This window comes from Pteronotus mesoamericanus, unplaced genomic scaffold (assembly GCF_021234165.1).
Source record: "Pteronotus mesoamericanus isolate MK-2021 breed Mesoamerican mustached bat unplaced genomic scaffold, CSHL_Meso_final scaffold_507, whole genome shotgun sequence".
NCBI classification, from domain to species: domain Eukaryota; kingdom Metazoa; phylum Chordata; class Mammalia; order Chiroptera; family Mormoopidae; genus Pteronotus; species Pteronotus mesoamericanus.
The window spans coordinates 3,944,983-3,957,900 of record NW_026555319.1 but is presented as its reverse complement, the minus strand read 5'-3'; the positions used below and the strand labels follow the sequence as shown (position 1 = coordinate 3,957,900).

At 54.7% G+C, this 12,918-nt stretch overlaps 1 protein-coding gene across 3 annotated transcripts in view; it reads right to left on the bottom strand.

Moving 5' to 3' along the window:
- KDM2B (lysine demethylase 2B) overlaps positions 1–12,918 on the bottom strand; it is a 99,426-nt gene that overhangs the window by 70,712 nt on the left and 15,796 nt on the right. For all 3 annotated transcript variants that reach the window (XM_054594222.1, XM_054594221.1, XM_054594223.1), the window contains exons 5-6: positions 7,518–7,696; positions 7,219–7,325 (exon numbers count right to left, since the gene is read on the bottom strand). In XM_054594222.1, coding sequence (XP_054450197.1) covers positions 7,219–7,325; positions 7,518–7,696 — 286 coding nt within the window. The remainder of the gene's footprint in view (positions 1–7,218; positions 7,326–7,517; positions 7,697–12,918) is intronic.

The following is a 12,918-nucleotide window of genomic DNA, read 5'->3' as shown; positions in this document are numbered from 1 at the left end:
GCCCCCGGAGCTAAGCCTCTAAAGGGTTCCCGCCTCCCAGGGCCGGCTGGGGAGGAGCTTGGCGGAGGGGGCGCTGCACCTGCAAGCACCAACTTTGGGGTGCCGCCTGGGGTCTGGGGAGGCGGGGCGGCCCCACCCCGCCCATTTCCCTCCAACTTCGTGAAAGTCCCCTGGCGGCCCAGGAAGCGTCCCCTTGGGCGAAGGGCTGGCGCGGGGACCTGGAGAGCTAGCACCGGGCGACGGGGCGGAGGCGCCGACGCGCGCACACACCGCACTTAACGCAGAGCCCGGAGACACAAAGAGCTGCTTCGCGACGCCACCGTGCAGCCCGCGGGCAGGAGGCCACCCCCACCCCTCCTGGCGCGCCCCGAAGGAGCGGGACGCTGGGGCAGCCCCGAGCCGGCAGGGAAAAGCGCAGGGACAACCGCACGGCCCCGCCCGGCGCGCCCGCGGTTACCCTCGGCGGCGGCGCGGCACCCGGGCGTCCCTTTCGGCGGCGGAGGCTCGACGCGCGCCCGGCCCCGGCGACCGGAGCCGAGCCCCTCCGCGGCGCTTCCTGGCCCCCAGCCGAGGACCCTGGAGCTCCCGCTCGCTTCCTTCCTTCCTCGGGAAGCCGGGCACGGGCTGCGCTCATCCCCGCGCTGAAACTGAACACCGGCGCGGCGCAGCGGCCGCCAAGGAGGCGGAGGGAGGCCGCGGCGGCGACAGGGAAGCGCCGGCCAGCGCCAGGGGACGCCGCCGCCTCCCACGGCCACCCCCTCGGCCCTGTCCTACGGAAACCCCCGCGCCCCCGTCCTCAGAGAGAGTGGACTCCTGCCGCCGGAGGTGCGACCCGGCAAAGCCACTTTACTTAAATGTGCCCGAGCGGGCACGGCTAGAGAAATGACCGGTGCTAGGGGCGTCCGAGGCAGGTCTGTCCGCCCAGAGACCCGAGAGGGGCCCTGGCCCGAAGACAGAGAGGCTGCCTGACCTTAGACAACGTACTTCCCCTCTCTGAGCCATTTCCTCGTCCTAACGGCCGCGAGGTGACCTGAAGTTCAACTCCGCATTCTCGGATGCTTTTTTGCCCCCCTTGCTCCTACAGTGGTGGCTCTCTAACTCTCGATCACAGGATTATTGTGGGAATTCATTGAGATAGATACATGTTAACACACACTTGCTACTACGAGACTTTGATTATTTAACTCAATTTCCACAACAGCCCCAGGAGGTCGTTCCCAGGATTGTCCTCATTTCGCAGATGGGAAAGCCGAGGCTCGGAGTCAGGGGCGCGCTGCGGTCACTGCCCTAGCCTGCCTGCGGCGGTGCTTACCCGACCAGCCTGCCCTGGAGTTTCTCAGTCCTTCTCCTCAGGTCTCCCTGGCAACTCCCAAGGCGCTCACGGAGCGGCTCTGCACCTACAGCCAAGCCTGCCTCACTGACTTCCTGCTAAGGGGTGGGTCCAGCTCAAGTCAGAACTCCCACCCTCCACGGCATGTTCCCGGGGGGCCACACCCTCCCCCCACAAATGTTACAACGGCACAGGAGACCTGCAGCACATAACCGCTACAGGGGCAGAAATCCGGCTTCTCCATTCTTTGGCCAGACCCCATCTGCTGGGGCTACCCATCAATATTAATTATCAAGTGCTAATTAAGCCACCAGTATTAAGTATCAAGTCCAATTATCAAGTGCTAATATTAGCTATTTACATGCATGATATCCTTTCACCCTTAAAACAGCCCTATGACCCCCATTTTAGGGAAGCAAACAGTGAAGCCACTTTGCAGCGGCGGTGCCGGGGACCAGCACGTTGCTTCCCGGTGGTGTCCAGGGATGGCCTGCCAAAAGGTCAGACTGAACTCATTACAACTGCCTGCGTTTTTCATCATAGGTATGTGTTGCCTATTTAAAAGAACAAGTAATCATGACAAGAACTACCCCCCACCTTGGAGCTGAACAGTCAGGGAATGGGTGTCCTTGAGCGAGGGCTTTGCCCCACACAAGACGGAGGTAGAGTGACATAACCGGCCACCCGGGAGAACTGCGATCACAGATGCCTCAGCGCCTTGATGGCAGGAGCCATCATCTGTGTGAGCACAGCCCCCAGCAGCAGGCCTGGAATCCGTTCTAATCAGCTACGGGGCGTTGGACTCAACCTTTCCCCTTCTGGAAGAACGCAGCACCCGTTTGTTGAGCGAGCCTGGGGCCTCTAACTGGTGGTCCTCGTAGGTCAGTTTGGGTCCTAGACCGTTTGGTTTTGGCCAGCACTGTTTCTTTAAAAAAGCTTTCTGCAGGCCTGTCTCTCCAGTTCACCCACAAGCCACATCAGCCCCGACGGTATCCCACTCGGCTGCTGCGCCCTTTACCTGCAGTAAAGCTCCGTGAACTTCAGTTTTCTCGGCTGCAAATCGGAAGCAGTCACACCTGCTTCGAGTCCTGTTAGGCTCTGTGGGCTAAGCATCTAAGTGCACCCGGATGCGTACACGGAAGCTCAGAAAAGGCCAGCTTTCTCTGCTCCTCTTAAGCGTAGAGAGGTAGACAGGAAAAGCCAGAAATCTGGAGGCCTGGGGTCCGGGGTGCAGCCCTCAGCCCCCATGTGACCTGAGCAGCCTCCCCAGGCCAGTCAGGGATTATCACTTACGACGCCAGCAAGCATGGCTGAGGAGAGGAAAAGCTGGGTGTGGGTTGCGGAGAGAGAGAGAAAAGCCCGACGCACCTATGAGTGGGGAGAGACTGAAACGCAGCAGGTGGCCCTGGCTGGGGGCTCAGCTGCCTAGAGCATCATCCGGACATGATGGATGTGGGTCTGATCCCCGGTCAGGGCACATACAAGAATCCACCAAGGAATGCATCGGTGAGTGGAACAACACACCAATAAAAAGAAAAACAGAAAAGCAGAGGATGTAGGCTGGAGCCCTGTGTGACTACCCGAGGCCACGTGGACAAGCATCTTACCACATCCACTGCAGGCTCCCTCTTCCCCATGGCATGGGGGAGGGGCCACAGGACCCCACTTCTTAGAAGGGAAAACTGAGTCTCTAAGAGAAGATGGCAGAGGTGCTGTGGCCACCAGTGTGGCAGAGACAGCCCCTGAACCTGGCTCATCCTGCGCCTGCTTTTATCCTGTTTCAGTTTTGTACCCCCAAATTTCCCCAGTTCTGCCTGCCACCCCAAGAAAGTACCTGGGGAGGAAATGCTGCCCACTCTCAACTATTTGGAGGCCAACATGCTTTTTGTGAGGTTGCCTTGGTGCCGGACTGCGGAGCTGCTTCCGTCCACAGCCAGCAAACCTCATTTTCGCCAGCCCGTGTGCTCCGGGAGCCGGGGAGGAAGGGACTTGCTGATTTCCTTCTGGCATGCATTATAATACCCAACGGTCTGAAGTGAAAAGTGTACACCCGTGTTCTACGCCCGGGGCAGCGATTTTCAACCCATGTGCCTCGAGAATTTTTAACACATGCAATCAATACCTAACCACTTTAGTCGGGGGCACTGACCTCTTTCCCCTTAAACGTAAAATAACGTAACGACAACAGCCAACACAACAATAGCCATCCAGTGTGAATGAATCAAAATTATACCTATTTTTTCCATCAGATTGGCAAAAAATATATTTTTTTTAGTGTGCCGTAGAATTTTAGTAATTAGTTCACGTGTGCCATTAGATGAAAAAGGTTGAAAACCATGGAACTAGGAGACTGTGGAGCCTTTAAAACAGGTTCACAAATTCTTTAACGCTCCTCCCTTCCAGAGGCAGAGCCCAATTCCCACTCCTTGAGTGCAGGCCAGAGGCAGTGACTCATTTTTAATTAATAGAATATGGAAGACGTAAACAGTATGCAACTTCCAAAATTAGGCCTTACGGGGCACTCTGGCTTCCTTCTTGCTCTCTCGAACCGCTAGCTCTGGGGGACCAGATGCCACGTCATGAGGATACTCAAGCACCCCTGCGGAGGGGCCCATGCGGTGAGGGCCTGAGGCCTCCTGCCAGCGGCCCTGTGGGCGGGCCCTCCGGCCCTGGTCAAGCCTTCGGATGACGGCGGCCCAGACCTGTCCTGGCAGGAGCTGCGGAGAGATCTGAGGCAGAGCCACACGAGTAAGCCGCTCCCGGATTCCTGACCTATACAGACTGTGAGGCAATGCTTGTTGTTTTAAGCTGCTGAGATTTTCTTTTTTAAGTTGTGAATGTGGAGGGGAAATCTGTTTTGCAGCGATAAAAAGCTAATCCAGGGATACTCCCAAATAAATCATCACTGTTTATGTGATCGTAAGGAATTTTCCTAGAGAATTCCACAGAGCAAACAGTATTTTTAAAAACACGACGCTGCAGCGTAGAGATAGAGGGGAAGGCAACAGCAGACACGCACAGCACAACTGCTGTTCGTTAAGGCCACCCGGTCGTCCTCCTTCCCCTCTGTGTTTCTTCACAACCCTTGTCACCCAAATTATATTATTCACTTGTGTGCCTGCCTGTCTCTTCTCCCCACCACAGCATAAGGACCACGAGAACAGGGAGTCCACCAACGACTTAGAAGAGTGTCTTGTACGTGACACTCCATAAATGCAGCAATAGGTGACTAATACACTAACACACTCCGTGTGACCCTTTTGTCACCCACACACTTGCAAGTACTCCCTCAACACCTGTCACGACCCCTTGCCGTGTCTCAACCGAAACCCGTTAAGATGCCTAGCCCCCCAGGTCTGAGCAGCACCGATCCGGAGCCCCGGAGACGGCAGTGACTGTCCGTGACGCTCCGTCTCCCCTCCCGCAGACCCTCGGCTCAGGTGGCCGGCCGGCTGTCTCCACTCTGCAGGCACCTCCGGCATGAACGCTCTGTGATTTCCAAAACAGTGCCATTTTAATTAAATTCCACAGAACCATTCCACGGTCCTGGGGGACCTCGTCCTTGTGGGCTTTTACCTGACTTCGTAACTGAAATCAGCATTCTTTTCAGCCGAATGGAGTAGTTCCAAGGTGATGATTTCCTTTCTAGCAAGGTTCAAATCCTTTAACAAGTCTGCACAGCCACCAATGGAGCTTGTAAGTCTGTCTGGCACACAATCCAACCAATATGACAAAGATGCGTGGTCCCAGAAAACTGTGAGCCCTTTTTTGGTAATTAGATAGGATTCTCAAGGTATTAACAGAGCTCACTATGTAGAGGAATCTTTCAATAAAGTGAAATTCTTCCCTAAGTATCTAAGGGAGTCAAGGCAGACATAAATTCCCCAAGATACATGTCATCCACTGCTGTCTATTTCAGCCTCCCACATGTCCACTGACCTCTGCCCTCTCTTCCCCGGCCCATCTTCACCCTCGTCTGGACAACGCAGTGGTTTCTCATCCTCTTCCATCCCCACCCCCTTCAACTCAAAACGCAGCAGGAGAACTTGCAGAATCTAACTCTGAACCCACTCCCTCAGCTTCCAATCTCGGAGAGGTTCCCGGCTGCTCTTAGACATCAGGGCCCTTGCTACGGCGCATCAGGCCCTGTTCGCCCTGGAATGCCCGCCCCTGCTCCCCCCACCCCACACCCGATCTCCAGCCCCACTGGCCATCCTTCCAGGGGTCCTTGCCCCCCAGCCCTGCCTCCCACCTGGGCTCTCTGCACAGTCGGGAAAACTCTTCCCAGGACTCTGCTCCTAAGCAACCCCTTTCCCTTCAGACCCCAGCTGTGGGGTGCCTGCCCTGCCCCGCCCCCCGACCGGGGGATCCCCTGGTACATTCTCCTGTACCGCAACGGGTCTCTGCCTTGTGGCCTCACCCCAGCTGCTAGCGTCCATTTGTTTCTCTGGTTATCAGACTAGTGTCTGCCTCCCGGTAGACGGGGGGCTCTGTGAGGGCAGGGAGCTCATCCAGCCTTCTCCCCACTGTGTTCCCAGTGCCCAGCACCAATTCGATGCTCAGGATGCTGAATGAACGAACGAATGGATCAATCAACCTAACTAATCTCTGGGTCCTGCACTCTTTCTTCGAGCTCGACCCTCACGACTCCTTCCAGGCCCTTGGCACTTCATCTCTGCCCACTTCCCTTCCGTCTCCTCTGCCCGTCAAAGCCCAGGACCAAAGGCCCCCTGAGAGCACTTCCCAGTGCCACAGGCCAAGACAGAGTCCTCCCCGGAATGTTTTCCTCTGCTGGCAAGAGAGGTGCACCGTATCCCTTGTTTCAATGGCATGTTTCCCAGGAGGCCGGGGTTTTAGTCTTGCTCATCTTTTTACTTCCCTGTCCCGGGGGCTCCTTGAGCCCACTTGCCTTTGCTGGAACTCACCTCCGAAAAGTGTATGGGGCTTCAGCTTTGAAGGGAAGAAAAATGCCTGAGAGGTAACTAAAGAAAGAGAGCGAGCGAGCTTGAAAGCAAAGCCTTCCAAAGCTGCGGCCAGCACGCTGGCCTCCCTCACAAAGCCTGGCACCGAGTCCGCATTCAATGTGCGCTGAATGAAGGGCGGCGTGAATGAAAAGCCCACAGCCTCCGAGCTCCTGGGGGTAGAGCAGAGGCTGATGGCTCGGACCACCACAGCCAACTCTTCTAGGAAGCCCAGAGCGGCCGTCCTGTCTGGGACAGCCAGCACCTCCTTCCCGTTTTGAAGATGGAAACACAGGCGGCCCGAGACGGGGAAGCCCCAAGGTGACTTCCTCCTCCCAAGGGTCCGTTACACAAATTCTCAAGCACATGGTAAGCCATCGGTCGGTCTCATGACTTGCTCGTCACGGTGTATGTGGTGATGTCCCTGTTATTGGGTGCCGCCACCTTCCCAGCCCAGTGCCAACCCAACCCCCCCTCCGGGGAAAGGTTCTTCTGGAATAGTGGCCCCAGGTCTCAGCAGTAAGAAGCAAAAGAGCACTAGGACCCGCCCCAGTCCTCAGCAAAAGCACTGCCCGTGGTGGGCGGGTCTCCGAGTTGACAAAGGTTTGGCAATTATGGCACACACAAACACGTGAGCACATATGTGTGCGCAGAGACAGTTCCCATTACTCTTCCTCCTCCTCATCCCACATCCCCCTGGGGACAGCTGGCCGGGAGGCCGAAGGACCATCTGGAAGGAGGTGGCAGCCCCAGAACCCCTGAATGCCAGGGAAGGAAGATGCCAAGCTCTCCACACCAAGGACACCCACCCAGCTCCATCTCTGCCATCTCAGCCACGCTGTGGCCCCAGCGGGGGCCCCCTTGCAGCCGGCCCCCGGGGCTGCGCGTCGCCCCTTCCCAGCCCCGCTGCCAGCGGAGGAGTCTTACTTCTTCACTTTCGGGTACTTCATCTCTGCAATGGCGTTTGTGGCTTCCATCTGCTTCTCCTTCAAGTGCTGGGGCCACATGTTGTCCACCCAGTCCACCAGGTCTACCTGGAAGCCAGACCACTGTCAGCACCTCCTGGCCTCGGCTGCCCTGGAACTGGGCTCGCGCACCGCCTCAACCCCTTCACCCCGTTCCCAGCATCCCTCCCGCCCGCCCCCACCCCCCGGCCTGAAGCGGGGCGGGCAGGGCAGGGGCGGGAGGGGGGGCTGTCAGGAGGGCGCCCGCCACCCGGGGCCTACCACAGTCGGACGCTTGACCAAGTGCTCCAGCTTGGTGTGGCTGAACTCCAGGCTGATCACGTTGTACAGCTTCTCCCGCTGAGCCTCTGGCGTCTCGTAGTATCGCACAAACTGGGACATGCTCATCTCTGTGCCCTTCTGTGTGTTCACATCCATCACGTCCACCAGCCGCCGGCTACCTGGGGGCGGGTTCCACGTGCTGGTTAATGCCTGCCTGCCAGCCGGGGGGCCAGGTCCTACTTGGGAGCCCCCGGAAACACAACCTCCTCCTGCACCTCCTCCAGGGCTCCCCAGATGCCTCACCCCTAGGCCACATCCCCTCTATCACCTCACCCGTCATCCTCCTACCGAATCTCTCCAATCCATCTGCTTCCTCCACCACGGCCCCCACGCTAGTCCACTCCACCATTACCACGTGCTCTCCAAGGTGACCTCCAGAGCTTTGTACGGGTCTTCAAACTATACCTCCTCCCCGTCCCGTCCTCCGTACGACAGCCAAGGCGAGCTTTCTAAGCCAGACGCCTGACCACGGGCGCTCCTCTCTCTGCTTAAAAACACCTATGGCTCCGCAGTGCCCACCTAAGAATCCTTTGCACAGCACGCAAGGCCTTTCTGTTTATTTGCAGCGACAGGAAAGGACCTATCTCTACAGGTAACTAGCCGTCTCACAGTCCCTCTCCCCAGCCTGTGCGGCCAGGAAAATCACTTGACTTCGCTGAACACGTCTTCACCCTGCTCTCTCATAGGCCGGCTGGGAGGGTCACCCCAGGCGATGGTTACAGAGTCCTCGCCACCGTGTCTGGTACATCAATGAACATGTCCCTCTGTTATTCCCTGGTAGGAATCACAATCCCTAAATACATCTTTTTATTTTTTAAGATTTTATTTATTTTTAAAAGAGAGGGAGAGATCGATGTGCAAGAAGAGCATCAATGGGTCGCCCTTCTCATGCCCCCAACGGGGGGGACCTGGCCCGCAACCCAGGCCTGTGCCCTGACTGGGAATTGAACCTGTGACCTTTCAGTTCGCAGGCTGGAGCTCAAGCCACTGAGCCACACCAGCCAAGGCCCTCAATATGTGTCTTTGTCTTTCTTCCCTCCTCCTCCACAGCTGTCCCAAGGGCAGGAGGCTCATCGCTCTTGTTCACTCCTTCACCCCACATGTCTAGGGAGCCTGGCTCATAGTAGGAGCTCAGTAGATATTTATGAAACAAGTAAACGAGGAACGTTGGCTGTTCCACACAGCAAGTGACACATGACTGTGTCTATAAATGTGACACATGACTTCTCAGATGAATGACTGAACCACAGAGAGCGAGGCCCCTCCTCAGGGAAGCACAGCCTTCATCTCTGCGGGGAGCTGGGGCCTCGGCTGCAAGCCTGGGGCCACCCCTGACCCCAAAGCCTCGAGGCCCTTTTGGGGGCCTCTTTTGACCCATTTGGAGACTCTGCTTCCGCATCTATCAATGGGAATCACAAGGACTCCAGAGCTCCAGCCAAGGTGGAAGCAACAGCCGAAGCCAAGTGGACGCACTAGGAAAGGGGAGAAGGCAGACAGGAAGCAGACCGCCAGATCGCGGGGCCGACAAATATGCAGTAAACCACAGAAGAAAAAGAAAGGGAACAGAAACAAAAAGCAGGGGAGCACCTTGCTCAAAGGTGGACAGCAATTACCAACCAATAAAGAACCCACCGGGCCTGCCACCCATTTCTGTATGGGCGCCACTCAGAATGGGTTTCACATCTTTATGTGGCGGAGGAGGAACTTAACAGAACAGTAACATTTTGCAATGTAAAAGTTATATGGCATTCCAATTTATGGGCCCATATATGAAGTTTCATGGGCACACAGCCCCACTCACTTGTTCACGTGTCTCTCTGGCTATTTCCAAGCTACAACAGGTGAGCTGAGCGATCGACGGAGACCAAGTGGCAGGCAAAGCCTGAAACACCGACTCCGGCTCTGCAGAAAGTCTGCAGACCCTTGAACTGGACACGCGCCCTCATGGAGCTTACACACTGATGGGAGAGCTATTCCCATCTGTTCGCCGCTGCAAGCACAGCTCTGTGCGCCAAGCCGGCCCCATCACAGGCCATGGTCAATATTTGTTAAATAAATACATAGTGCCTTTCACCTGGTTGGAAGTTAGTTATAATAAAAGTAATGCCTTTAATGCAAGAAAGAACTTTGAGTGTTACTGTCGTTTGCATTTAGTATCTGATTTTCCCAGCCCCCTCCAGAAGCTAACTAGGACTGTTCCTGTTTTACTAATGAGGAAACCCAGATCTGCAGGCAGATGTGATTAGCTCAAGACACCCCCAGAACATTCTCTTTCTACCAATTAAAATAGTCAATACTTATTGAGCACTTCAGCCCAGGCAAACTCTCTACACAGATCACGTTAATTGTGGTAACATTTCTATAAGGTGGGACTTCTATTATACCCATTTGATGGATAAGAAACTGAGGCTTGGACCACTCATGTGCCCCAAAATGCCCAGTTAGTGAGCAGCAAAGGTGGGATTTGAAGCCCATTCTACCTGAAGCCAGGGCCCAGGAGCTCACCCCAGCCCCGCCTCCTCCCAGGCAATGCTGAATTCTGATCCTGGGCTGAGGCTGAAAAGCAGCCGGGCCTCTCGCATTCTGGGAAGGCTGGGAGGAGAACCTTGTTGCTGCTCTGGGAGTGCAGATCCACCAGGGGGCATCCCTGAACTTTGCTGGAAATTCTGGTGAGCTCTTGGCCATGCTGGCTCCTTACCAGGGCTCCTGGAACAGGTGGGCTCTGCTCAGCTTTTCTGGAAAGCCCCCACCTGGCAGGGAACCTGCTGTTAGAGCCTGGGAGGTTGGGGTAGAACAGGCCCCGAAACCCTCGCCCCTCTGGCAGCCTCCCACAGCCCCGTCTCTCCTCTCCTCTCCTCCCTACCCTCACTCAAGGCCATGTCTGTGAGGTCTCCTGTGGGAGGGGGTTTATTTGCTGGCAAGTAGGTGATGGGAATCTCAGCCCTAAAAGTTCCGCCAAGTCAGCACTGAAGGCTGAGAACTCAGCTGCCCAGATCAACACAATGCAGTAATTAAACAAAGACTTCATGGGTTCAAAGCCCAGCTGGGCCTCTTAGCTTCTCTAAGAATTATTCTCCCCATCAGTAACATGATTGCAAAAATGGTAGCTGGCCCATGAGGTTGTCCTGGGACTGAAATGAGACCATGCCCATGAAACACTTCTGAGAAGTGCCTGCTGGAAGGTAGGCCTGTAGGTAGGCACTACACACAGCCAATTCCATCTATAATTACAGGTGGACAAAGGAAAGCCAGCCAGTCCCAATGGACTGACCACTAAGGATCCTAAAGCAAGCGAGACGGCTAATGGGTGAGGTGTTTTTACAACAGAGGGGGCGATGAAAATGTTCTAAAATTCACTGGTGATGGTCACACAAATCTATGAACAGACCCAAAACCATCAAATTGTACACTTAAATAGGTGGATTGCATGGTATGTAAATTATCTCAACAAAGCTGTTGTTAAACAAAAGAAACCCAGACACTGAATGACCAAAGTTGGTTTTGCTAAAAGTATTTTTTCCTTTCCCAAGTCTATCAACTCAAAAAATATATATATATATATATAAATGTAAATTATTTGGCCACGAAAAGAACTGTAGTATCCTCCCATATGACGACACAGAGGAACCTCAGAAACATGATGCTAAGAGAAGCTACACACAATGGTCACACGTGGCATGATGCCATTTGTACGGAATGCCTGGAACAGGTAAATCCATGGAGACTGAAAGCAGCTGAGTAGTTGTCAGGGGCTGGGGACAGAGAAATGAGGAGTGACCGCTAATGGATCCAAGTTACCTTTGGAACAGACAGAAGTGACGGTTGCACAACATTGTGAATGTACTAAATGCCAGTGAATTGTACACTTTAAAATGGTAAATTTTATATCGTGTCAATTTCACTTCCATAAATCATTTCTTTAAAAAAAAAGTAATGTAGGACCTTTTAAATCTCATACTCTCTCCATTCAGACAAGAACAAGAACTTCATTCCTTCTGATCACTCTCTCTGTCCTCTTATCTAATTGCTTCTGTCGTGTGAGGCTCTGCCCTGCTCATGGCTCAGGAGCTTGGCACATGGACTTGTTCATCCCCACAAACTGGCCTCAGGGACCTTCCCTCCCCGAGCCGGGCGTGGGCCTGGGCTCAGTTCTTCGCAAGGTGTCTTAGGGCTTAGGGATTCAAGGACAGGCAGGATTCCCTTGAGAAGTGACAAACGACTCAGGACTGACTGCAGTGGAGTGGAAGTGTGGAATGGATACTTACTAATTTTATGGGATTGTACTCAGTATTTGTTGAATAAATACATAGTGCCTTTCACCTGGTTGGAAGTCAGTTATAATAAAAGTAATGCCTTTAATGCAAGAAAGAACTTGACTGTTACTATCGTTTGCATTTAGTATCTGATTTTCCCAACTACCCCAGAAGCCAACTATTGTGACCAAGATCTTTAAAATCTCTTCTCGCGGAGAATTGCATACTGACAACTGGGGATGGCTAACTGGGTGAGAGGTCCCATCCATACTGAAAACTTTACAGATGAAAAGGCACGATGCGAAGAAACACTGCAAATGGTGCAGGAGACGAGAGAGAGTGGGCGAGGCCGGGGAGGGGCGGGGCCACAGAGGGGGTGGGGGTGGGGTGGGCGCTGGGTACCTAGGAGTTGAGTATACTTTGGCTACTCTCGGTACTTTTTAAAATTCTCTCCAATAAAAAGTATTTTTGTAAATCCCAAGCTCAGTTGCTAGCCCTGTGGCTCAAGTAACGCACCCCTTCTGGAATCCCCGTTAACAGAAGACAGCCTCACACGATGCCTGGCGCCTGGTAAGCCCCGCAGTGCACTCAGCCACTGGCCTCTGAGCGGGGGCCGGGGCTGCGAAAGGACCGTGCGGCTGTGAATACCACCAGAGAGGGGGCGCCCCACCTGGCAGAAAGGGACAGGGAGCTCTCTCTCTCTGCCCTGCATGTGGACTGCTCGGGCACCCCAATTCTAGCCCTGGGGCCTCAGCCCTACCCAGGCGCTTGCACTCTCACTTGAAGAGCCGCACTGGAGGCACCGGTGCCTGACCTGTTCCTCAGTTAGGGACAGCGGTCGGGAGGCCAAGGAATGAGCAGTGAGCGCGTCCAGCGCCCGTGGGACAGCGCGGAGAGCCCTGGACTGAGTTCGAGTCCCAGCTACCCCGACTGGCCCTGCGTTAGGCCTCAACTGCAATTCCCCAGTGTGTGAAGACAGGAAGTAGTTGACCTTCACACCTTTTTTTTTGGTTGCCACAAAACTCTTTCTTCAAACATAAGCTTTGACAAGAGCCAAATGTGTGAATTAAAACGAGAGCTCAGGCTGA